The sequence below is a fragment of the Haliotis cracherodii genome, unplaced genomic scaffold (genome assembly GCF_022045235.1).
Source record: "Haliotis cracherodii isolate W230 unplaced genomic scaffold, xgHalCrac1.p SCAF_4, whole genome shotgun sequence".
Taxonomy (NCBI): domain Eukaryota; kingdom Metazoa; phylum Mollusca; class Gastropoda; order Lepetellida; family Haliotidae; genus Haliotis; species Haliotis cracherodii.
Window position 1 is genome coordinate 41747698 of NW_027266297.1, and position 25943 is coordinate 41773640.

General features: G+C 41.3%; 1 protein-coding gene across 2 annotated transcripts; it reads right to left on the bottom strand.

Moving 5' to 3' along the window:
- Positions 1–1298: 1298 nt before the first annotated feature.
- Positions 1299–25664, bottom strand: LOC139478580 (excitatory amino acid transporter 1-like). Of its 2 annotated transcripts, none has more exons than XM_071261119.1 (9): positions 25492–25664; positions 17139–17618; positions 11123–11165; positions 9067–9187; positions 5308–5488; positions 4451–4684; positions 3869–4063; positions 3377–3511; positions 1299–2673 (listed from the first exon to the last, which is right to left on the bottom strand). In XM_071261119.1, the coding sequence occupies exons 1-9, from the start codon at positions 25662–25664 to the stop codon at positions 2418–2420; spliced, it is 1818 nt and encodes a 605-aa protein (XP_071117220.1). In that variant the 3' UTR covers positions 1299–2417. The 2 variants fall into 2 exon arrangements, with proteins under 2 accessions (XP_071117220.1, XP_071117221.1); XM_071261120.1 differs by lacking the exon at positions 25492–25664 and adding an exon at positions 24687–24758.
- Between the last annotated feature and the right edge of the window lie 279 nt (positions 25665–25943).

Sequence of the window (25943 nt, forward strand, 5' to 3'; positions counted from 1 at the left end):
CACCGAGTGCAAGATTCACTCTTTGTACAGTTCACTCCTCCCCACAACAACATTTGTACATAAGCATGTTTTAATCTATGTCTCTCTATTGACTCTGATATTTTTTAAACTTTGACATTTTAGTAAGTGAGTGTGGTATACTTTACTTTGAACAGTATTCCAGTAACATCACGGCGTGTCAGCTTAATGTGGGTGGAAAGCTCAAGTAATGCAGGTATCAGACATCTGCCACATAGTTGAACCCCATGAGCTAGGGTATGATGCTGACAAACCTAGAAACAAAATGGGGGTGAACCTTGATTCAAACCCACAATCATAGGTTTCTGGCATGCCCAAGGGAATTGCAATGCCAGAGATGACTGGGACACCCGTGCCGCTTCAACACTTGAACATAAACTAACACATATGTCATCAACATTTGCTTGGTAATGAAAACCAGACGATCATGAAACTAGAAATTTTATTAGAAAAGTGTATAAAACATACATTTATTCACAATTTTAGCTGTGAAACAGCGGTATAGGTTCTACATATGATACAGAAGTCGAAACATAATATTCATGTCAAGAAGGTCCCATCCAAAGTGACATACTTTCGTTTCAGCTCTTGGGATGGGAATTCTGACATCCAAACACTTTTACACTAAAAACAGTGTATATAGATTCCATGAGAACCAGTACTTTGCACAACACCTTCAAACAAATACTACACATTACATCATTGTTCAATATTGTGGTTTTTATGACACACTCTTGTGTATTGTTTGCATTCAATATGGCAGTATTATCTAAAAATATAAACTTTATACAACTGAATTATGCTGTATGTCACATTATTGCTAGACCCTTGGTTTAGTATGTTTTAGTAAAGATTAAAGCTACCAGCTTCCACCATTCATGTCAGCAACATGTCCTCTATGTAGTGTCAGAAGAGTTATCTCCCTTACACCAAATCAGCCATCAATAACTGAATATTTTGTTCCTCCTTTTACAGATTCCGATCAGTATTCCCTAAACACGGGAATTAGTTAAGAATAGTTATAAAAGTTTGATGTTACGCTTCATTTGCAAATTGCATCTACTGAATTAGGGTTTTATGATTTGTGTATACTGTGAAAGGGATTACACTTCCTAAAATATATGCCAGAGTTGTTTTTTACAAACCTCCTCCATGTTTGTATGTGTATTTATGACTCTAATGAAGACCATTCCTGAAGTGGTTCATATTTTCTCCCAAACTATCCCCTGAAAGCAGTTTTATGATGTGACCTTTGTCGATTCAGTCTGGTACATGTACAACATATCCTACCCTACCCTTTACATAGCTCCTGTCTAGGTAAACATAGCGTTGGTCCTCGATATCAAATGAAAACAAATAGTGGACTACACAAAGTTTATTTGTGAAGTAAAAGTGTTCTCACCATAATTAACATTAGCAGATAGAAAAATTATTATTTGTATAGCCAAAAAGGCCTTTCCAGGTGTCGACATGACTCCGTGTTTATTTGACTCCATGTTTATTTACATTCATAATTAAGCACCAAAAACTGGATGTGGTATTTTTAACACATTTCTTTGCTGCTGCATATTGGTGAAAAGCTCTATGCTACCTGCACAAACTAGCACTGGAACTAGACTCCCCTGTCTTCAGTGTTCCCTCCCTGTCATTACCCAGCTGGGAAATGATGTGTCCGAATGTTAGTGGGTTAGTTGTGTGATCTGATTGTTCAAGCCTTAAGTGGTCTATGGATATTAGGGCTAAAACCATTGGAACTATCACAACAGCTATAGCATTAGGGACCTACCATTCAGATTCTTATTCTGGTTTTGTTGTTCTTTTAATGAAATTGTTCCATCTAATACTGGAAAGAAATCATTTTGTGTAATCTTTTACAAAAAACAACTGATCACTGGATATTTTAGATGTCCTGCAAAAATTGATTGTGGAAAAAATTGGTTGCTCATCCTTTCAGAGATGGTTGCTCATCTTGAAGTAGTGAGGGTATATTAGTGATCAGCGCCCTCTTCAGTAACTTAAAAACAAACATATATCGCCTGTTTCAAAAGGAAAATAATTATGATATTCATGAGCTTGACTCTGCTTAACATTCATAACAGCATATCTGAATTCCATATCTCAAAAACAAACATAAATGTATAGTTCCAAATGGAAAATAATAAAACACTGCATTGTCAGCTCTGTGGTTTATAAGTAATACAGTGATGTCAAATTTGATGTTTCAATTGGACATAAACATAATCCTTAGAATTGATAGGTGAGACAGAATAAAAAAATAAAAACCTTTTATCTCAAATTCTTTCCATAAAAGTTTATTTTATTTTAACGTGGTGGTACAGAATCAAAAACCTTTTTCCAAAACGTCTTCTCAATGTCCTATTTCATCAAATGTTATTTCTTTACATACGTGTGTTCATTTGAAAGGCAGCGTTATCAAGTCCCTGCTTTTCAATATTAGGGTATATTTTGGTTATGTCTGAGCCCTTGACATCCCCATTGGCGGGCTTGTCACTTGAGTCACTCTCCATGTCCGTATATCCTTGCAAATTCCCATCCACATCGGGGATGTTGGCAAATGTGTGCCTGAAGATATGTCCTAATATGCCTGCCCCAAAGGAATCTCCCAGCACGTTGATGGCTGTTCTGAATCTGTCCCTGTGAAATAGTATTAGAAATCATGTAATGTACACCCAAGTACAGTTTCTGTCATTTGTTTGTAATTGTCTGAGGTAGGGAGAGAGATTGGATTAACACTGCTTTGAACAGTATTTTATTTAGTTGGCTGTGGGAGAAAAACCTAAAGTGATACATTTGTCAAAATTTTACACTTTGGTGGAACCCTGATTTCAGAATACGATTATCAAACATTTATAAATATATATAGCTGACATTATATCACTTGCTACTGCTACACATAGATCTGAGGATATACCATTAAAGGTCATATCAGAATGATGTTTTGTGAACTTTGACCAACCAATGAATACTAACAAGAAGTTGACACTTGCAAATTGGAAAGCAGCTTTCTAGAGCTTTGCAGCACTAGTTTCAAACTAGGGACTTCCATTCAAGACTTGTTTTGAAAAAAATTGTTTCCATATTTGCTACATTAACAAATGAACATTCTAGAATGTCTACAGATAACCAAGATTGTATGGCCAGTGATCATCTTTTAGAGGAATGTGGGATTCAAATCAACAGGCCATACCCATGTCCCCTTTATAAAAATGTTTTTAAAATATCAAGATTCATCGATGAAAAGACATTTTGGTGGAATGACTTTTGCTACAATATTAATAAGAATTTAGAGTTACTTTTGTGACATGTTTCTTTGATTGATTTCAATTGTACAACTTACAGGAACCAATCAATAGCAAGAATGAGTGTGACATCATTGGTGGGCAGATTGACAGCTGTCAGCACGATCACCATAGTAACCAGACCTGCCTGGGGTACACCAGCAGCACCAATGGCAGCCGCTGTTGCTGTTAAACTGTAAAAAAACACATTCTCTTGCATATCTGAATTTACCTTCGTTTTAAAAATGAAATTATTTTTGATTAAAATTATTCCGAAATTTCTAATATAAAAGGAAAACAATTTCTTTCCGTCTGACAATGCAAACTAAGGCTCTTTGACTAACTTGCTTGCCATTGAAAGGGGTTTACCATTAAGAGTTACCTGCCCTTGTTGACCTCCGTCTTCATGACATTGGCAGTTGTGTTTGTCTCACTTTGTGGTCTGTTGATTCTGAATTCTCTTTCATGAATTAAATTAGAATATCATTGGCAGATTATGCTACATGTATATTTAATAAATAAGAATGAGCCTGTTTGAGTTCCACGTATACCTGATGATGATCACTTCAGCTATTGTGAGAATCCGGCCATTGTACTGAGCAATGAATATGGCCGCCACAGCTTCGTACAGAGCAGTGCCATCCATGTTGATGGTGGCGCCGACGGGGGCGACGAAGCGAACAATGTTGCGGTGGATGTTGTTTCTATTCACAAGACACTCCATTGTGATGGGAAGAGTGGCGGAGCTGGGAGTGGAAGGAGAGGGTGGTGAGAAACATTATCACTGGTACCTGCTGAGGTAGCTTTTTTACAAATGAGTAGACAAAACCTTTAGAAATTGTTATGAAAGTTGAAAGATGAAATCAGTGAATGAGATTAAAACTGACACACATTCGACATATTGTCTTTTTTAGGTTTCATATGATACTGTACCGTTTTATAATGTCTGCGACACCAAAGTAAACATATGAGTTATCTCACCTGTACGTGTACTCAAGTCCCAGATGTAGGCCCTAAGTTTGTCTAAGCCTGACACATGCTCAAATACTCAAGTATGCACGAGAGCCCTACGTGGAATGGACATACGATACACCAGATAAATATGGATGCATTCTCCTAAAGATGACATTCACCTTGATGCTGTTCCCCATGCTGTGATGATGGCCTTCATCTGGCGGAAGATGAAGAGGTAGGGGTTCTTCCTGGTGGCGATAAAGTAGATGAGGGGGAGGAAGATGAGGCCGTGTATGGCAAGACCAGCCAGGACGGTCAGGAAGTAGTACAGCAGCTGCTCAAACACACGCGTCGGGTCCTCCATCTCGATGAACTTTGTTGCAATCAGGAACATGATACCGAATGGAGAGTACCTGTGGAGGAAATTTGCAGATGCAAATTAACAAGTTTTGTATCAGTAATGATTATTCATAAAGTGGAAGGGAACACTGCTTTGCAATATATCTATAACGATACACTTTTCCCATTATATGTACAGTGAGGTTTCATCAGACCTGATCCTGTTAACCAGGACATCACACCTTTCATGAGAAGGCAGACAATATGACACTGTAACCATGATTTCGTTAATCCGAACATTGGCAAATCTGGACAATTTCATTTGGATTAATGGAGTTTCTGTTTGTTGTACAAAAGTCTTAGATATATTTCCTTTGTATTACGTTTGGTATTCATTTTGACTTTAATGCAAATCACTCATGTTCCATGAAAATATCAGTTTTGTATAGTTATAAATATATAAATAGTTACTTCTATTTTATATGAGTTTGGTTGTTAAATCTTATTATTTTTCTCATCTCTAAAACATTGGGTGATTGGGCAAATAAAAATAAATTCAAACTATTTCTGTTTTATTTTATGTAATGTAATTATTAATAATTTGGTCTTAATGATATGATCACCTCTTGAGTGTGTTCATCTGGCAATGAAAATTCTATTTGCATTGCAACACCAAGGGCTAGGAAGATACACTAACCAGATGACCAGCTTGACCAGGATCATGGTGGCGGCATTGAGGGACTCGAAGAAGTTCTTCAGGGGTACTCCCATGGGCCCTAGGTAGTTGATGACGCAGCCCAGGGCAATGGAAAACACCACCACTCCCAGGACGTTGGTGCCACCGCCCATCTGGATACTGGGGGTCTCGATGAAAATGGCTGAAATAGTTAAATTTACCATAATTGTTCAAAAGTATGCAATTGTTGCTTTTAAATATATATTTTGACAATATGAAGTACCCATGCTTCAGATTGATTTGAATACTTATGTGAGTCAGTAATTTAACATCATTTCAGTTGTATCAGGGCATGGCAGCTTGAAGTGTGAGGAATGCCCAAAGTGACCCAGGTCTTAGATGATTATCTTTTCAGTGAAACCCACAAGGGACTGCCGACAAACTGAGAAATAGAATGATGTGAATCTGGGATTAGAACAGTTTTGTGTTAATTTGCCCATTGTCTGAAAATGTTATTGGAATTGTATTAGATATACAGCGCTCGGGGCCATAATTCTCGGAAAGGGGGGACCATTTTCATTTTTCCAGACATTAATTATTCTGGGACCCATCTTTCTGAAGCATCCAATAAGCATCACATAACATAATGTAGAAATAACTTAGGAGTTTGAGGGTTTGTCGCTAACAATGATGTACCCTCTGGAAATCCCCAGTTGGCAAATATTCGCCTAAAACATCCAGTGCTTCAGATAATGTTTTGAGCCTTTAATATCTATACAATTTTATTTACACAAAATCATTTTCACTGGTTATTTCTACAATTCCCTGGGTATTTTTACCTCCTTAAAGCCACTGTATTTCGTATTCTAAACCAAACTATAGACATTTTATTAAGATAATCCTTTGTTAAATACTGTTTCAGGTCACATGTAGTGTTCATCTGTTTGTGTGATGCAACATGTGGAATAAGCTCACAATATAATGATGTAGTACTTCAAAAATGCAAGATATAACACTCTTGTGCATTATTCCAAGCAGTATTCGATCAATTAGGGCACGGGTGACCCAGTCATCAAAGGCACCACAGTTTGCTGTGCAGACCTGCATTACAGGCTTTCCTCCCACATCAAGCTGACGGGCCATGATATACTGTAACCGGAATACTGTTCAAAGCAGACTTAACCCAACTCACTCTTTAAAGGTCACGTTGGATAATTTCACACATTTTTATACTGTTGTATTTTCTAGCAAGCCACAAACTCAAAATTAATTGGGTAATGGTATATGTATTTGTGTGTAAATTTGAAGAAAAGAGGATTGTTTGACCTCAAAGTGTTGATTCTGCAATAATGAAATACAATGAAATTAAGTATCTGATAGAAAAGTTCATTCTTAACTTATACAATTGTTAAAAATGTCATTCCTTTACAGAATTTCTGCAGCGTTACATGAAATAAACGTTTTGAATAATATTTTCTCAAAATGTGATCACTTCATCTGAAGACTGCAGCTGCAATTTGCTTTGAAGAGTTGCGTCCCTTTGGCGGAACCAGTAAACTAGAGCGTCGCACTAGTTATGTTTCTAGTTTCGTCAGCGCGAGTTTCTCCAAAGTGGTAAAGGTCAAAGGCAGCTTTACAGGGACATCATAAGCTTGGAAACATACTGTTTTCACGAAAAATATACTCTCCAAAAAAGTAGGGGATATTAGAATTCAGCAAAATAATTACATCGATACAAATAGGTGTGGACAATAGATGGAAAAGATCATGTTTGCGGTGTAATGTAAGGGTGTAAACAACCACGAAAGACGACAAGGTGTGTTCTAAGAACAATACACGTTGGTGATGACTTGGCCCAGTACGGCTGACGTAGCGGACGCCTCCCGATCATGCCCGAGGCGTTCTCTATCGGGGAAATGTCAGGACCCATGGCTCACCATTGGCCTGTAGATGTGCTGATGCTTCAGGTACGAAAAATGCATTGTTGGAACGAGCATTCTTGAAAGACAAAACGTGGACCAGCATGACGCCCAAACGTCACAATTATTGGCGCCCTGTGCAGTGAACATTCCAGTGACATTATGAAGTGGCGTTCTGGAATGTCATAATGATATATCTGGTATGTTGTCTTATAGGCTATTACGTTGACATTCGCATGACGTTCGTTAGGACGCCCCTAGTAACGTCCACGCGAATCCAGAAAGTCCAGAGTGAATATGAAGACCCGGGTTAGAAAAGGTCTTCAGCAACCCATGCTTGCCGTAAGAGGCGACTGCTTGTCGCAGGCTTAAGCGGCGACTAACAGGATCGGATGGTCTGGTTCGCTGACTTGGTTGATGCATGTCATCGTATCCCAAATGCGTAGATCGATGTTCATGATGACAATCACTGGATAGACTCGATTATTTACAGACCGCCGTCATATTGCTACAAACAAACAATGCTACAAACAAACACCTGAAGACTGCATGAAACTATCGGCCAGTTTCCATGCTCTAAACTCCGTTTGCATCTGAATAGAATGGGTCGATTTGTTAACGTTGGTACACCACGTGGTCGCCGAACATTCTGATAAGCTGCATGCAAAGGATTTGTAATCGTCTGGTCAGTAACCTGAACTCAGGTGGCCTGGCGCAAACGTTTTGATTGGCTGTTTGGGCTCGATTTCTTAAAGCCTGGTTTCGGATGTGGACTTGTTGTTTACCTTGGGAGCCCTGTGCCGGGCCGATCATTAACATTTTGTGTCTGAAGAAACTTGTTCCAAAGCCTGCAAATAACAGACCGAGACACATTGAACATATTGGCTATACCTCTCGCTGAGCTCTTCCAGTTTGAAGCATACCAAAAGTCCAAAGGCGATCATATCATTGTAGACAGCGCATTCCCAATCTGATGACTGGTACTGCATTAAAGTAAAGTAGAGAGCTTACGTGTTAGTGTGGATAATAAAAATGACAATGTTCGGCTTCACGATCTTTCACTGAGGTGTCAGTCAACAATGACCCCCTACCCAAGTGCACGGAGGAATGGTCCACGTGCAGTGTTTCAGTTTTGTTGGGGCGTTAGGTTTTGTCTCCGAAATCTTTCTATCTCTGGCAGCCATTTCTCAAACTAATCTTTCTCCAGACGACCGACCATAACAAATTATATTTCATGATCACCTACTTATTTTAAGAGTATATTTATTTGTACGTCTCTTCTTCTGGATGAATGAAAGTTCCCGATAAAATGAATCAATACAAAGTATTTTGACCCGTGAAGATCCGGGGTAGAATAGGTCTTCAGCAACCCATGCTTGCCGTAAAAGGCGACTATGCTTGTCATCGATCCCAATTGCGTGGATCGATGCTCATGATATCAATCACTGGATTGTCTCGTCCATACTCGATTATTTACAGACCGCCGTCATATAGCTGGAATATTGCTGAGTGCGGCATAAAACAACAAACCAACCAACCAACCCACCGCAACCTCCCCTTCCTCCACGTAAGGAGTGTTCAATGAAGTGGTTGCAAAGTCTCACTCATTCTGAGATTGTATAAACATGTAAATTCCCGACTGCATTATTTTCGTAGCAATATTTTAAAGTACAGGTGAAGTACATACATACACCATTGATGCAAGTTAGGTGCTAACTTTTTGTGACTGCAATAGGTTACTGGTGTTTCAATTAATAGTGATGGGTGTCTATTGCGAAAAAACATGTTCACGTGAAACAACGCCGATTATGAATTGGATATCAACAAATCAGCTATACTTCTTAACAAAGTTTGAACTTACGATCAGGTGCCATTGTTGATGTAACGGTGGTGGTCATCGTGCCCATTGTGGTCATGTTGCCTGGGGCAACCGTGGTAATGGCTGGGAGTTTCTTCTCCACCAAGCTGATGACGGTTTCGCCCTACAAATGGTAAATATGTTGTTTTATTCATACCAATTCAACCAGAAGAAACCTATAGGGTTTCAAGAAATCGTGCATTTTGAGACAGTGGGCTTGAGAGGCTACGGGTGGCGTCGTTGTGGGGGGTCACCGAGTAGATTCTGGGTAGAGTGTGTGAGTTGGGTTTAACGCCGCTTGAACAGTATTCCAGTTATATCACGGCGTGTCAACTTAATGTTGGAGGAAAGTCCGAAGTGATTCAGGTCTTAGGCGTTTACCACTTTGGTGAAACCCACGAGCACGGATATGATGCTGACTAACTTAGTAACATAATTGGGGCGAACACGGATTCACACCCACAATCACAGGTTTTGGGCGTGCATAAGGGACGTAACTCTGCATAGCGAATTGTTATGCCAGGTCAGAAGTGGTCCTCGTCAATGCGTGACAACTCAATGGATCGCGTGGTAAGGATCTGTGATTTGGTTGTTTGCGTTTCATAGTACCCCAACGCCGCGGGGCGTTGCTCATAATATCAATCACGGGAAAACCCCGTTCATCAGCTTCGGTCCTATCCGCTGTTCGTGGTTCCAATTCATATGTTCTTCCTTATTAGGGTCCTTTCAGGTTTCGCGAAAGTTGTAACTGTCCATGACCAGCTTTTGTTTGGACAACAAGTAACATCTTTTAACGTCTTTTGGTATGATGCGGCCTTACACTCTCCGCCCACTGGGCGGACACTCTTATAGACCACGGAGGCGGTACGTTGTGTTTAAAATTGTTCTGAGGCGGCAGGGTAGCCTATTGACTGAAGTATTCGCTCGTCAAGGGGAAACAATGTCTGGCCTCCCCCGCCGTGATATTGCCGGAACATTGCTAAAAGTGGCCTAAAACCATACTAATTTACTCACTTAAACTTGGTCTAGGATTGCTGTTCAAACCAGGGCCGGGCCGCACGTATGGCTTTATATCGGACACACTGACCGCCCATATATCTCAATACACCTGATAAAATGTGATTGATGAGGACGCGTTTTGTTAGTTTATTGATCATATACTAGTATGGATATCTTGAATGAAAACGCAAATTAGGTTTGTTTAGGAAAGATTCGAAGCTGACGGAAATATGCAACGCTTCCGACACTGGCGACAGTGATTCGATATATATATGTTTTGCATTCTTGAAAAAAGAATAAGACAAATAATAATAGTACATCATCTGTATTGTTATTATTGTACTCCTAATATAATATATTCCTGGAATTTAATTCAACCAATGGGTCTGAGCTTCGAGGAAGCGTTCATCACGAAAGGATTACAATTCAAGGGAGATAACTCTTGTACCCACATTGGGCATGTAACGTAAATCTCTTGCTCAGTGACAAAGGACGAGTGTGTTGAGTTTAACGCCGCTTTTAGGAATAATCCAGCTCTATTACTTCGGGGGGACACCAGTAATGGGGTAATTGTACTCATGGGGACTCAAACGTGGGATCGTTTTAACCAATCCTACTGCAGTACACCTCCCTACAGTGATAGAGAAATCTAATTCGGTGTTTGATAACTTACTGGTCAACTGACTTGGTCACCTACCGATCATTTGTTAAAATATATCATTTTTAAGTGTCTATCCGTTTGTGAGGCATTGACAGATATACACTAAACTATGCCAAACAACCGACCATGGAAATGCATGACGATATACACAGAATCCTTTATATCCACTTGCAGAAGGCGACCACATCGCTACAACTATCGTAAGTCTATGTTAGAGTATGGGAGTTACGATCATCAAAGTGTTGTTTCAAATACTGTCGTAATTTGTTCACAGCTCCAAAGAAATTACGAACAACAAAATCAATTGTAACCCACTAGAATTTCAAAATCGAAAATATATGAAGATAAATGATAATTTAAAATCAAGATATTTAATTGGAGCCCAAAAGTGTGCCTTACCCTTTCGAAACATGCTGTGACTATGTTGTTAGGGAAACAGTTCCTGAAAAATGAAAGAAACTATTAACCTATATAAACACTGACATTTGATGCATTGTCGTGGCCACCTCTATATAATTATAAGTACAGGGTTGGATGAAACATTTGTTTCTAGAATATCATTTATGACCTAATCAAATCCAAAATGAGTACTGCAGTCTGCCTTTATTTGTCGTGCGGAAGGCATTCTGTTGTTGCGCATGCTGAAAAAATAAACATGTCAGTTTAGCAGGTGCGTATCTTCAGCTTCAGTACCTAACATATCGGCTTTGCAAGGTGAAGTCTCACTGGTGCGACTTTGACTCACGCCAGCGCACCGCTATCTCCTTTTTTCACAATAAGAAAACAATTATCGGGAAACTCTCATCAGTAAATAAGAAGAAATTCAGAATGAACTGAAAGTTAGTTATTGTAATGAAATTTACGAAGTGTTTCATATTAATTGGACGTGTAATGTGATCTGTTTCATGTCATATTGCTGAATCCTCAAAGAGCAATTGTAGGGGAGAATAACATCAATATGAAGTTTCAACACATTGTGTCGGCAGGTTCCAAGGTGTATATATACAGTTTAAATGTATAAAGATATCCTGGTCCCAATGTGTTGCTGGCATTTGTTTAGATTCCCTTTCACAAATTATATTTATTTTCATTAAACAAATTACTTTAATGCCATGTATATAACTGAGTTCTCCTATGGTTCGATATATCCTCCCAGAGTTTTAAGTTTAGCAATGGGGGACAGTTAGCGGAAAGACAACGACCAAATTCATTAAAATCAGACCTTAGTACTCGCTATCGCTAAACAACGAGCCGCTAGCGAGAACTAAGATCTGATTTTAATGAGATTTGACTACGGCGGGCTTTGCGTTATATCATAAACTCACTTGGGCTTTTGTCTTGGTGAACTAGAATTAGCCACGCTCGAATGACTGCCTTATGGGCATGTCATGAATTGTTGTTATTGGAAAATATGATGGTTGAACTATGAAATGTGACACTAACACCTGAACGATTAGTTTCCGTGTAGTATATGTATAGAGCCCAGAGAATGTGGATATTAAGCAAACATTCCAGCAGCCACGATTCTCATTAACATTTTGAGCTCACACACAGAAAGTAGGAGGGAGTTAGCACAACGGTTAGTAAAGGTACTTCAAAGATATGTTTAAACAGTACCTGTGTCGTGGCGCTAGTTGTACAGGTCAAACAGTTCACTATCCACATAGACTCTTACGTGATCCTCCTGGTGATGTTTTAATCATGTGTCTATGGTCGTGAGTGAGTTGTGTTTGACTCGCTAGGACAATATTTCAGTGATATCACGGCGTGTCAGGGTGATACAGAAGGAAATTCAAAGTCCTAGATGTTAATGAGTTTGGTGAAACTTAAAGGCACGACATCCTCGATTATCCATTTCTCATTTCTGTTATGATATACCCTGGATCCATAGGGGCCATGGATTGCCCAGTCGTCGATGGCGGCGCAATTCGCTGTGCAGAGTTACGTCCATTGGTCATGCCAGAAACCTATGATTGTGGGTTCGAATCCCGATTCGCCCTGATTATGTTGCTAGGTTTGTCAGAACTATACCCGTGCTCGTTGGATTCAAGTGGTAAATGTCTAAGACCTTCATTACTTCGGGCTTTCCTCCCACATTAAGCCGACACGCCGTGATACAACTGGAATACAATTCAAAGCGGCGTTAAACCCAACTTACTGATGCACTTCGCTATGTAAGACCCGTTTTATCACTATATAGATCTTGATTATCAATCAGATCGTTTTGACTAGGCGCGACCATTTTGTTTGAAACAAATGCAAGTGATACGAGAGGTGGAATCTGATTGGTCCATAGGAGAGGCTTAGAAGGAACATAACTCGTAATAACCACTGGTGGCGCTACGGTCGAGCCCAGGAATTCCAGCCTAGTTCGGCAAGGGTGTAAACTGGACTTTTATAGTCAGTTAACTCCCTTGCCCCGGGAAGATGAATATACACATACTTGTACTATGTTGGATTGGCAGTGCATTCACGTGTTTGTATACTCTGCCTGCCTTCATGGAACTTTGTGTATACATGGATGAAAAGTTCTGATCCTAACTATGTTAGGGACTGTGTTGATGAAGTTGATTGCTAATTATCGTTCAACAAAATCCACTTCAAGGTCCACACACTTCTGTCAACGATGCTGGGCCTGGGTCCACTGGTGTAGAATCCTCCCTCATCATTTGGATAATGCTTGCCAGACAGTTTTTTCTTCATTCTTAGACACGAAGAAATCTGACGGTTGCATATCTGGTGAATACGGAGGATGTTCATTGAGTTCAAAGCCTCAGTCATGGAATGCAGCCATGGCTACAACAGATATGTGGAACACCACGCGTTTAGTAACGTTAAGCCTTGATAGCCTCACGCAGTTGCCTCAGCAGATTAGCTTAATATTTGCCATTAATAGTCTGTCCTTTCGGGAGGTAATCCACCATGGTGGAATTTCATTGGAATTCCAGAAAACCGTAGCCACCACATTGTCTGCTCATGTAAAAGACGTTGCTTTATTCAGTGGAGACGTTAGATGTTTCTGCTGCGTTGACTATTGTTTAGTCCCTGGTTAACATTGATGAACCCAACACTCAACCATGTTTACAAATAGCTCAAAACGACGTAGATTGTTAACCTGGAGTGTTTCTGATTCTCTCTCTCTCTCTCTCTCTCTCTCTCTCTCTCTCTCTCTCTCTCTCTCTCTCTGTGTCTCTCTCTCTCTCTCTCTCTCTCTCTCAGTTTTAACACTGACAAAGGAAGGAGCATCACCCCCTAAAGAGAGTGCGGTTGCCACTTTTGTCCGTTTTCCTCAACAGAAAATACCTAGTCACATACGGGCTTTGCGCGATATCATAAACTCACATGGACCTGGTGAACTGGTATTGGCCACGCTCGAATGATTTCCTTATAGATATGTATAATAAAAGGTGACACTAGGTATAGTCACATTGATGACGTCTATGCTGCCAGGTTGTGTATTTGGTTCATAGCAACCTGTAAGCATGAGAAGTCTGATTGCATTTGATACATGCAAACTGTCAATGGTGTTCCATCCACCCTTAGCTAGGCTCAGATATTCATTGCCACCCGTCGCATTTAGAAGTAGCTGTACATCACGGGAGTGACTTTGTATGTTCGCATATTCGTCCTGCCGAACAGATCTTTTCATATACTGTTTTTTACGCGTTATGTAAATACACCCTTTAGAGCAAATCGGGGGCTATTCTGGATTAGGTTCAGGCAGAAGAGCTTTTGTTGCCGCGAATTCATTTTATAGTTGACTGGGTTCCGAATACACATCTTCAGGAAAGGAAAGTAGGTCAGTGGACACGAAAAGATGACTGTGCTGACATTAATGACCAAATATTTTCAACTGTTCGGAATTTGTATTAATACTGGTAAGTTACGGTATGTGGTTAAGTCCCAGTATATTGTAAATCTTCCTAACTAAAAGCGACACACGAAGCACGTGATGACCTTCACATCTTCTTTACTTCTTGTTCAGCATCTCACAGAGAGCTGTTTATTCATGCAACGACTGCTCTGTGGTCTAGTACTAGAGTGTCCGCCCGGAGAGCGTTGGAAGATGCTACTTGTTGTTACCCTGCCTGAAGCTCGGCTCTAAGGGGCTAAAACAAGTACTGGTCGTCTCTGAGTCAGAATACTATACCTGAGTGTTAAACTGCGGAATGTTTTCTCAGTGGGCTAGCACTATAAAATCGGCAGTAGTCCGGACTGGTACAAGCAACCCCACACACATACAAAAGTGCACACCCTTCGCGATATAAGTGCAAAAGTCTTGGACGCGACGTTAAACCCCATTTCACCTCACCCCTTCATGCAACAACAACAACGCTTTGGTTTATAAATCCTCAAAGTAAATTAAGCTATCACACTGTGATATAAATGAAATACTGTTCAAAGCGGAGTAAAACCCAAATCACTTAATCCAAGTATTACTGCTCGAACCGCTCATAAGTAACCTAGCGTTGGTCACCAGTATCATTCATCAGCAAACTTCTTCAACTATGTCTGCATACTTGCATGGCGTAACATTGAACTATTTATTTACAGTATCAGGATTGAAAGAGCAGCTACGTAACGCTTGATGGAATTAACCTGAGCTGATAGTTGAGACAATTTACTCGACAAACACGTCAGTCGACAAATATCTTCAAATATTATTCATACATGCATAATTACATGCATGTATATGTATTTTAACTGTACCATTAATGCAATATGCTTGAAAGAGCAATTATCTAACGATACCTGAGCTAAAAGTTTAGAAAAAGAATCCTTTGTCGGATTTGGGACTTTCAACATTTCCTCCGCATCTTCTTGCCTCCATCCGCATGGAACACTAATCGTCTTTGTATCTTTGTTCATTTAATTACTGTGTAAATGGACTTATAGGTTTCACGATGACATGGCTAAGTTAAGACTCTAACTATTACGCAACCATCGTCTGTGTAACTGTGGCAGTCATGGAATTTTGTAAAGCCCAAGCCCAAGCCCAAGCCCAAGCCCAAGCCCAAGCCCGCGCGGGATGTATTTGATCAGAAATACCCAATGTAATAAACAAAACAAGATCTATTCCAGATAAATAATTGACGAAGTTGAAATATGCCCTGTTGTAAAACTGGTTAGGCGGCTTTCCAATCTCAGCGAACAACTTCTCGTCGCATGACTGAACTCTTCTATGGTAGTGGTCTATGTCCACCTTGAACGGGTGGATGATGAGGTAAAACAGCCCTATCTGATCATCACGTCTTGGACTGATGGTCAAGAATGTTTGGACGGAGACAGAGAGTGTTTCATTGTTCTGACATTCCACGGTAATTCCAAAAAAGCTCGACATTAAAGCAGAGGCCATTAGCTTTTACTTACTGACTTAACGAGTTCCACCTACCGACGGGATTCCAGGTTAGAATCAGGTTTTCAGTAATCCATATGCTTGTATGCTTGTAGTGAGAGGTGTCCACTAGATGGACCAGGTGGAAAGACCCGGTAACTTGGTTCGTTACTAATTCTTTGGCTGTATTTGACTGGAGATAATTCTAAGATTTTATTGACTTTTACAATAAACTATAAATTATTCGTTGGACATCCTAACAAAGATGTGTTATGAGTTTATGTCGGGAGGATTCTCCTTTCAATAGCCTTAAACAGTGACCTAAAAAACTCGGTCCCTATGGAGCGCTAAATATATCAGATCCGGCCCAGTTGCGACCGGCTGCGATATCTTGGCTTTCCCTAGTATGGTATTGTATTTGGGTTTGGGGCGACTTCGACCGTTAAAGGTGTATTTGCGCCAAACACATCAAATGTCTTTAAACAAGAGCAAAGTAAGTTATGGAAATGAGATGATTTACCAATCTGCTTCATGAGTTTATATAATAAAACAGCAAGTAATCACTATATCATTTCTGAAAAGTATGAACTCATTCCATGCAAAGGCAGACAAAAAAAAAAGGAAAACTGTTAAATACCGTATTTCCTCTAAAACGCCGGGCCTCTAATAGAAGCCGGGTCAATTGTTCAGTGCAAAAAATAGAAGCCGGGCCTCTAATAGACGTCGGGTCGATCAATTGATACAATTAATGATCCCTTTTTTTGGACCTAAATTACATTATGAGGACTCCCTTTCTCTTAATGGGGGTATTAATAGAAGCCGGGCCTCTAATTGACGCCGGACGTCCGAAATAAATAGAAGCCCGGACGTCTAATAGAGGAAATCCGGTAGTTGAAAGTCAATACACAATGTATGTATATATTTCATTTCTACAATATAATCAAAGTTGTTCCTGATGCAGTCTCTAAGTCTAATATTGCTTAATGAATTGAGCCATAAAATATGTTGGGTCCCATAAGTGTAATTAGAGAAAAAGAGTTGTGTCTCTCAAGTACTACATTTCTTTAATTTATCACTAACCGTATCAGATCCAGCAGGGATTCAATTGGCTGCGATAACTTTGCTTTCCCCGTCCGCTCAATGGTATTACCTCCCTTGAATCCAGGCTGGATGGACAGCACAAGAATAATGCCGAGAACGACGGCCAACAACGTCGTTGTGAGGTAGTAGAGGACAGCAGCGCCGCCCAACTTGCCGGTCACACTTTTGTCCAGCGCGGCCAGGCCGGTGATGAGACTGGACACGACGAGGGGGAGGATGAGGCACTTCAGCATGTTCAGCAGGAGTTGCCCTGGGAACGCCAGGTAGAAGATCTTGCGCTTGTCGTCGGGGGACCAGACTAACCTCAAGGCGAAGCCCATGCCAATACCGATGCCGACAGCCAGGACGAGGAGGATCACCAGAAGGTTATCCATAAGGACACTCCGCAGCATCTGCTTCCTGGTTTTTCGTCTCTGTATTGGGGGCGTATCCGTCTCCATGGTAACGGTAGTGTGGAACCTGGAGATACATAGAACGAGTTAGATTTGTCTTTGAAATAGCGCGGTTAGGTTAAAACAGTTACAGATACTGAAATTGTTTTATTATATACTCCAATGTGAAACACTGAGTTTTCTGAAGTTGAGAAAAAGTATATTTTCATTGCAGTGAACATAACACTTGATATACAATACCTCGCCTGAAATTGTCTCCCTTTATCGTAAGTGTTCGGCCCGTACACATCCCGTTGACGTCCTTTTTACGTTAGTTTCATATTGACGAAGCAAGATAATGACAGATGGTCTTTTATGGAGTTAATATCGCTTCTTGTCGTATGTTATTCCCTCGAAAATGTTTCGTTACAAACTGTAAATTTGTCATTTAACTCATCAATCGACACTGTTGGTTTCGCAAAGCGCCATTTTCTTTACTTGGCCAGCGTGTATTCTTTCGCTTCCAACAGCTGTCTCGTAGTTTTCAAGAATACTTTTTGTTATTGATGAGTTTGTATATAATGATATCTAAATGAATGGTAATGAATTTTCGTGATCCTTAACATTTCTTGATACTTTTGTATATATATATTTTTAAGATTTTGTAAACACGAAACTACTTTTTAAGTAGCAAAGACAAGGGGTGGTGAACTGTCCCAGTGTGTGAGGTATGGAGAATTTACGTTTCAAGGTTTTACATTTGGAATGAAATAATCTAATTTTCCGCAAGACAACTACATAAAAAATGTATATAATAAATAGGATAATACATGTGTCACTCGTACGCCACTCGTGAAAATATCTCCTTTACCCCGTCACAAGATGAGAAAAACATGATATTTCACGAGACACATGAAATATCCTTAATATGTCTAATTTCATGTAGATCGTCTGAGTGGAGTATTCATGTTAAAGTGCGGCATGGCATCTCTTGTGGGCTAGCACTATAAAACTGGCAGTAGTTTTGACTATTACAAGCAGTCACACACCGGCACCATGTGTTATTGTTTTTTCTTTATGTGATCACTGTTCCGGAACAGGGATGCTAATGTTGTTTTCATTGCTCCCAAGAGATAATTCCTTCGAGACGACACGGTGTCACTAATATTAATAACTTTGAATACATTGCAGCAGGGTGTGGAGTCATCCCACAGATGACATCCTTACCTTACCCCCTTTGGTCATGTGGACAAGGCGTCCGACCCCGGATTAGAAGGTCCGTCGTTCGAATCCATTCAAGGGACTCGGACATTTTATGGCCGCTACATTGGCGCCCAACGTGGGGCTGGGCACGTTCATATTAAATTTGAGCTAAATATGCCTCAGTACCCTACTATGCGGCCCGGGACGTGCCTTCTGTTGACGAGGGAGTATATGGCAGGGCGTGGAGTCATCCCACAGATGACATCCTTACCTTGTCAGCTTGCTGACGGGGTTAACCTCTTTGGTCATATGGACAAGGCGTCCGACCTTGGGTCAGAAGGTCCGTGGTTCGTATCAAATCACGGGAAATTTTATGGCCGCTACAACATCATAAAGAAAACCATTTGTTTGAAGATTTTAAAACTCGTTTATGACTTTTATCCAATCGGAGACGTAGAAGTGCGCTGTAGAGTTTACAGACATAATTTTATAACGAAACGATCAGTAGCCAGTAGTCAGTGACATAATAAAACTGGAATTAAACAATAAACGGATGAGATGATATAATTCCCAAATATAATTAATTGCCAAGACATCCCACACGATGCATCTTGTTCCAGTCTGACAACTTGTTTGTAACGAAATTTAATTAATGATTCATTCAGAGCTACTTAATTCTGGACAAGCCGGATGTCTTGTTGCATGTTACGGAAAGTGTCGAGTGGTGACGACTGCTGTTTTCCAAGTAAACAAGTCTGATCATGCCCAAGGGCGAGATGTAATGCATTCTCGTGGGTCTGACATTACGGGCATTGCGTTTCATCCTAAAATCACCGTGCACTATTCAACATTCCTCACTTGCCTGACCTTACGCCGACCTGGCGTCTAGAGGGTGACATTTATACGTTGCGCTTTTGTGGTTATCTGCTGTGAAATCAGTAATACTATGATAGGAGAACGATCCGATTTATAGGATTTAAAGTAAGACAAGGATAGATTGAGATTTTACGTAGTCATGTTGCTGGTGTATTCATCTGCACAGTCTGGCTTCCATCTCCAATATGAGTTCTTCCGGTTTAAACAGCACTGTCACAAGGTTATATTCTTTTAAATATGGCAATTGGTTTATTTGCACATACAAATGGTAAAACCCCTCTTTAACACATGTCCTAGTTCAAGAAATGTTTAACAGCTGCAGACAATTATCAGTTGCTAAGCTGGTACAGGTGCTGACAAGGTCACCAGTCAGGTACAGGTGCTAACACCATCATCAGCCAGGGACAGATGCTAGCACCGTCATAAGTCAGGTACAGGTGACATCACCGTCATCAATCAGGTACAGTAGCTTGCACCGCCACCACTCAGTAACAAGTACTAGCACCGTCATCAGTCAGGGACAGGTGACAACACCGTCATCAATCAGGTAAAGGTGCTGGCACCGTCATCAGTCGGGTACAAGTGACAACGCCGTCATCAGTCAGGTACAGGTGACAACACCGTCATCAGTCTGGTACAGGTGCTAACAACGCCATCAGTCTTGTACAGGTGACAACACCGTCATCAGTCAGGGACAGGTGTCAACACCGTCATCAGTCAGGGACAAGTGACAATACCGTCATCAGTCACGTACAGGTGACAACACCGTCATCAGTCTGGTACAGGTGCTAACAACGCCATCAGTCTTGTACAGGTGACAACACCGTCATCAGTCAGGGACAGGTGTCAACTACGTCATCAGCCAGGGACAAGTGACAATACCGTCATCAGTCAGGTACAGGTGACAACACCGTCATCAGTCAGGTACAGGTGCTGACATGGTCATCAGTCAGGGACAGGTGTCAACACCGTCATCAGTCAGGTACAGGTGACAACACCGTCATCAGTCAGGTATAGGTGACAATACCGTCATCAGTCAGGGACAGGTGACAACACCGTCATCAGTCAGGTACAGGTGACAACACCGTCACCAGTCAGGAACAGGTGACAACACCGTCATCAGTCTGGTACAGGTGCTAACAACGCCATCAGTCTTGTACAGGTGACAACACCGTCATCAGTCAGGGACAGGTGTCAACACCGTCATCAGTCAGGGACAAGTGACAATACCGTCATCAGTCAGGTACAGGTGACAACACCGTCATCAGTCTGGTACAGGTGCTAACAACGCCATCAGTCTTGTACAGGTGACAACACCGTCATCAGTCAGGGACAGGTGTCAACACCGTCATCAGCCAGGGACAAGTGACAATACCGTCATCAGTCAGGTACAGGTGACAACACCGTCATCAGTCAGGTACAGGTGACAACATCGTCATCAGTCAGGGACAGGTGACAACACCGTCATCAGTCTGGTACAGGTCACAACACCGTCATCAGTCAGGGACAGGTGACAACACCGTCATCAGTCAGGTACAGGTGCTAACACCATCATCAGCCAGGGACAGATGCTAGCACCGTCATAAGTCAGGTACAGGTGACATCACCGTCATCAATCAGGTACAGGTGCTTGCACCGCCACCACTCAGTAACAAGTACTAGCACCGTCATCAGTCAGGGACAGGTGACAACACCGTCATCAATCAGGTAAAGGTGCTGGCACCGTCATCAGTCGGGTACAAGTGACAACGCCGTCATCAGTCAGGTACAAGTGACAACACCGTCATCAGTCTGGTACAGGTGCTAACAACGCCATCAGTCTTGTACAGGTGACAACACCGTCATCAGTCAGGGACAGGTGTCAACACCGTCATCAGTCAGGGACAAGTGACAATACCGTCATCAGTCAGGTACAGGTGACAACACCGTCATCAGTCTGGTACAGGTGCTAACAACGCCATCAGTCTTGTACAGGTGACAACACCGTCATCAGTCAGGGACAGGTGTCAACACCGTCATCAGCCAGGGACAAGTGACAATACCGTCATCAGTCAGGTACAGGTGACAACACCGTCATCAGTCAGGTACAGGTGACAACATCGTCATCAGTCAGGGACAGGTGACAACACCGTCATCAGTCTGGTACAGGTCACAACACCGTCATCAGTCAGGGACAGGTGACAACACCGTCATCAGTCAGGTACAGGTGCTGACATGGTCATCAGTCAGGGACAGGTGACAACACCGTCATCAGTCAGGTACAGGTGACAACACCGTCATCAGTCAGGGACAGGTGACAACACCGTCATTAGTCAGGGACAGGTGACAACACCGTCATTAGCCAGGGACAGGTGACAACACCGTCATTAGTCAGGGACAGTAGGGAACACCGTCATTAGTCAGGGACAGTAGGGAACACCGTCATTAGTCAGGGACAGGTGACAACACCGTCATCAGTCAGGGACAGGTGACAACACCGTCATTAGTCAGGGACAGGTGACAACACCGTCATTAGTCAGGGACAGGTGACAACACCGTCATTAGTCAGGGACAGGTGACAACACCGTCATTAGTCAGGGACAGTAGGGAACACCGTCATTAGTCAGGGACAGGTGACAACACCGTCATTAGTCAGGGACAGGTGACAACACCGTCATTAGTCAGGGACAGTAGGGAACACCGCCATTAGTCAGGGACAGGTGACAACACCGTCATTAGTCAGGGACAGTAGGGAACACCGTCATTAGTCAGGGACAGTAGGGAACACCGTCATTAGTCAGGGACAGGTGACAACACCTTCATTAGTCAGGGACAGTAGGGAACACCGTCATTAGTCGGGGACAGGTGACAACACCGTCATTAGTCAGGGACAGGTGACAACACCGTCATTAGTCAGGGACGGGTGGCAACAACGCCATCAGTCAGTTACAGATGCTACCATCATCAGTCAGATACAGGTGCCACCATCTTCATCCGTCAGGCTAGATGCTAACAGGGGCGAGTATCCGTGTAAGTTGACCCCGCGGCCTCTCTGTATCTTGTAATAACACGTGTTAACATTCAGAAGCCAATCAAGGACTGTCGTATATGAACAGAAAGGGAGAGGGAAATGACTACAATAATCGATGATGTATCACAAGTGCGCATAATCACAGATAATACATAACTGTGTAATTAAGTGCGAACACAAAACTCATCTGACCTACAAACGTACATTAGCATCGCCGACAGACATATACTTCCATACCCCCGGGCATATCCTAATTAATTCGTGATTGATGGGCAGACATATACATCCTGTACATTCACACGTAATGACTACCTGAATTGTTCGATCGGCATTACTTAGAAGTTGACGGATGTCAAAGTAGATGTGTCTACTTTATAATGACTACCTGTTGCGTAGTAGGGGACCCACCATTTGATACGCCTTTGGGGACTATGGGAGCTGGGCAATCTCATTACAATCAAGTCTTGGTTCTGGCTCACATCTGATTTGAATCAGATGATACTTTTTGTTACTGCTTCAAACACGCTATTTTTATGATAAGAAGAGAAGAATATTTTAGTTGTTTGTCACAAAACATCCATCCAGATCAGCGATCAATATATTTCAGTTTCTTGAAAAACCAACTACAAACAATCCCAACGAAACCATCCATAAACGCCACAGACATCCAATGGTCGCTCCCTTTTCGCCATCATGTTACTACGGCAACCAACCACGGTTTTGTGTTTGAAACCATTAACTAGAAAACAAGAAATGCACCGACCCGTGAAGATTCCGGGGTAGAATAGATCCTTCACCAACCCATTCTTGCCGTAAAAAGCAACTGTGCTTGGCGTAAGAGGCGACTAACGGAATCCGATGGTCAGGCTCGCTGACTTGGTTGATGTATCATCGTATCCAAAATTGGGTAGATCGATTCTCATGATGTCAGTCACTGGATTGTCTGGTCCAGAATCGAGTATTTACAAACCGCCGTCATGTTGCTGGAATAATGCTGAGTGCGGCGGTAAACAACAAACAATCAAAGAGAAATGCATCATACGTATATCTCAATAACAATTGACACGTGTATGTAGGGGCGGTTGTAAAACTTATTTCATGTTCACATAAACATTGCTTGATATTATCAGATGTGTTCATCAAACCTTTCCCTTCCAAATATCTGGGTCGTTCGTCATGCATGGTTTCTCCTTCTGATCATGGAAAAGTGGCAATATTAATCTTTGATATTAAGCAACGGGTCGCCGGTTTCTACGTATTTACTTGAAAGGTAGAATTAAGGCATAAAAGATCCTAGCTGCGGTTGTTTAACATGCAACAGTCGGAGTGTTAACATCGCTTTTGTAAACCGGGCATAGTCATGTCAGGCTATGTTAAAATATTCCTGTTATGGCGTCTTAAGACTGACATCTCTTTGTGAAACCCCGTATGGTAATGGATCAGCCTTTAACTTGCTATCAGACAAAACGTGTCATCTATCCGTTCTCCTTTAACCATCCTCGCGTAATTTATCTTCATTCTATTATGATAGATAGCCTAAACCAATTCGCCACGATAACATCACTTTGCGGCCGATTCGAATTGCACAACGCTCACAATAGCCCTCCAATCAAATTAATTAAAGTTGCTTTAAGCAGAGAAGTGTGGACGCGAATGGAACCAGGGAATATCCCAATGGATAAATGACATATTCAGTTTTTGCATTCATTACACTGAAAGTGCAATCTGGCTTAAGCAGCTTTAACATGTCGAGTTTATAGGCCTACAGTGAGAAAAACCTGGATGCAGACAGGCATATACAGAACGTATGGTTGTGAGACAACCTAGCCTGACTGGTTTGGGAACAATATATTGCGAATTTGTCCTACATACATTCGCTCTGTAGTTACCGACAAGAATGGAAATCGTAGTCATGTTTCGCAAACCATACCACCTATTGTACATGTAAACCAGCTCCGCCCAAATTACCAGTCGTCAGTGTATGACATAAGTGACATTAAGGAAATTGTGTACCACTATACAGGAAAAACTGTTAAGAAACAGATAATATCAATGTATTGTGCTCACGAACGACCTTTGTTTGTCACAGTACGTTTGGATTCTCACTGCGGTAAGCGACGCGGAAGGTAAACGTAGACACTGAAACACAACTGGTCAGAAAACAAGTTTGACATGTATACAGGCTACGTATGGCTGACTCCATGGTGGACAGGTTTGTCGTACATGCTTTAACTCGCGAGAAGGAAAACGAAGCTACTGAATAGCAGTTCGTTGGTAACTTACGCGCAACTTGGGATAATATAACCAGAGCATATTTTTATCTTTTACCAGATAATGTGCAGTATAACTATTTATTATCTATTAACTATTTAATTTTTGAAACCCCAGATCTTATATTTTATTCTGCGAGGACCTGCTATTCTATGTATTTAAACGTAGGGAAATTTTATTCAGGTAACTGTGTAGGATTTGTTTTTAAATTAGACCATTTTAGCATGTTTTTTATAGTTTTATGTGACATTTTTGTATATCTGTGTTTGAAGCTACACTACACCGTCTCTCATAACTCGCTCGACTGGTTGTGTACATTTATCCCATCTAAATATTACTTATGTCTTCTATAATGTTTTATTACACAAACGAGATGTTATAAACAATTTATTGATTAAATGAAAATTGCAACCTTTCTGGTGTCTGTTTCGCATGGTTAACCCTTGTTTCTGTTTCTTGTCCCACGCTTGGCCTATTAAAATGGTGTTTTACCTTCGACGCAATGTGACAGCATGCGTGTTTGACTTGAATGCTCATGTTTTGACCAGCTAATGAAGCCTGGTATTGTGAAATGTTACAAAATTCTAAATACAGCACCTACCTGTTGCCTCGCGCAGGGTAGATCCGCAACTGATACCAAACAGCGATCTGGTGAACTTTGACCTTGATATTATGAATATGCATTAGTAGGTACGTTCTCCGAGCTCGTCGGTCATGCGCAGTTATCCAAGCGTGACCAAATGAAATTCTCATTTGGAGGAGAAACGTGGCCATGACGAATGTTCTTATGCAATGTTAGCAGAGAATAAGCCTGGTTTATTGTTTTATGTAGTGGAGTTTGAATGCATTCATAGCTTTTTTTCTTTCCAATAAGGCATATGAGTGACAATACTGAGAGTATAAAGCTGCTAATATAATGAGCTTTATTATTAATATGTATGCTGCCATGCCTGCGGAAAATGTTAGGCATATCCTTTTGAATGAACGTGAAGCAAGATACTAGTGATATTAACGTTTTGGGAATGTCCACGTCCATAATAATTTCCTTTTGTT

Excerpts from the sequence above, each read along its gene's own strand:
- LOC139478580 (XM_071261119.1), bottom strand. The coding sequence starts at position 25,664 with ATGGCCACGTTTCTCCTCCAAATGAGAATTTCATTTGGTCACGCTTGG. Across the intron at positions 5,489-9,066 it reads ATCAACAATGGCACCTGATC|CCATTTTCATCGAGACCCCC; the intron begins GTAAGTTCAAAC and ends TAACTATTTCAG. Across the intron at positions 2,674-3,376 it reads CTTGCTATTGATTGGTTCCT|GGACAGATTCAGAACAGCCA; the intron begins GTAAGTTGTACA and ends ACTATTTCACAG.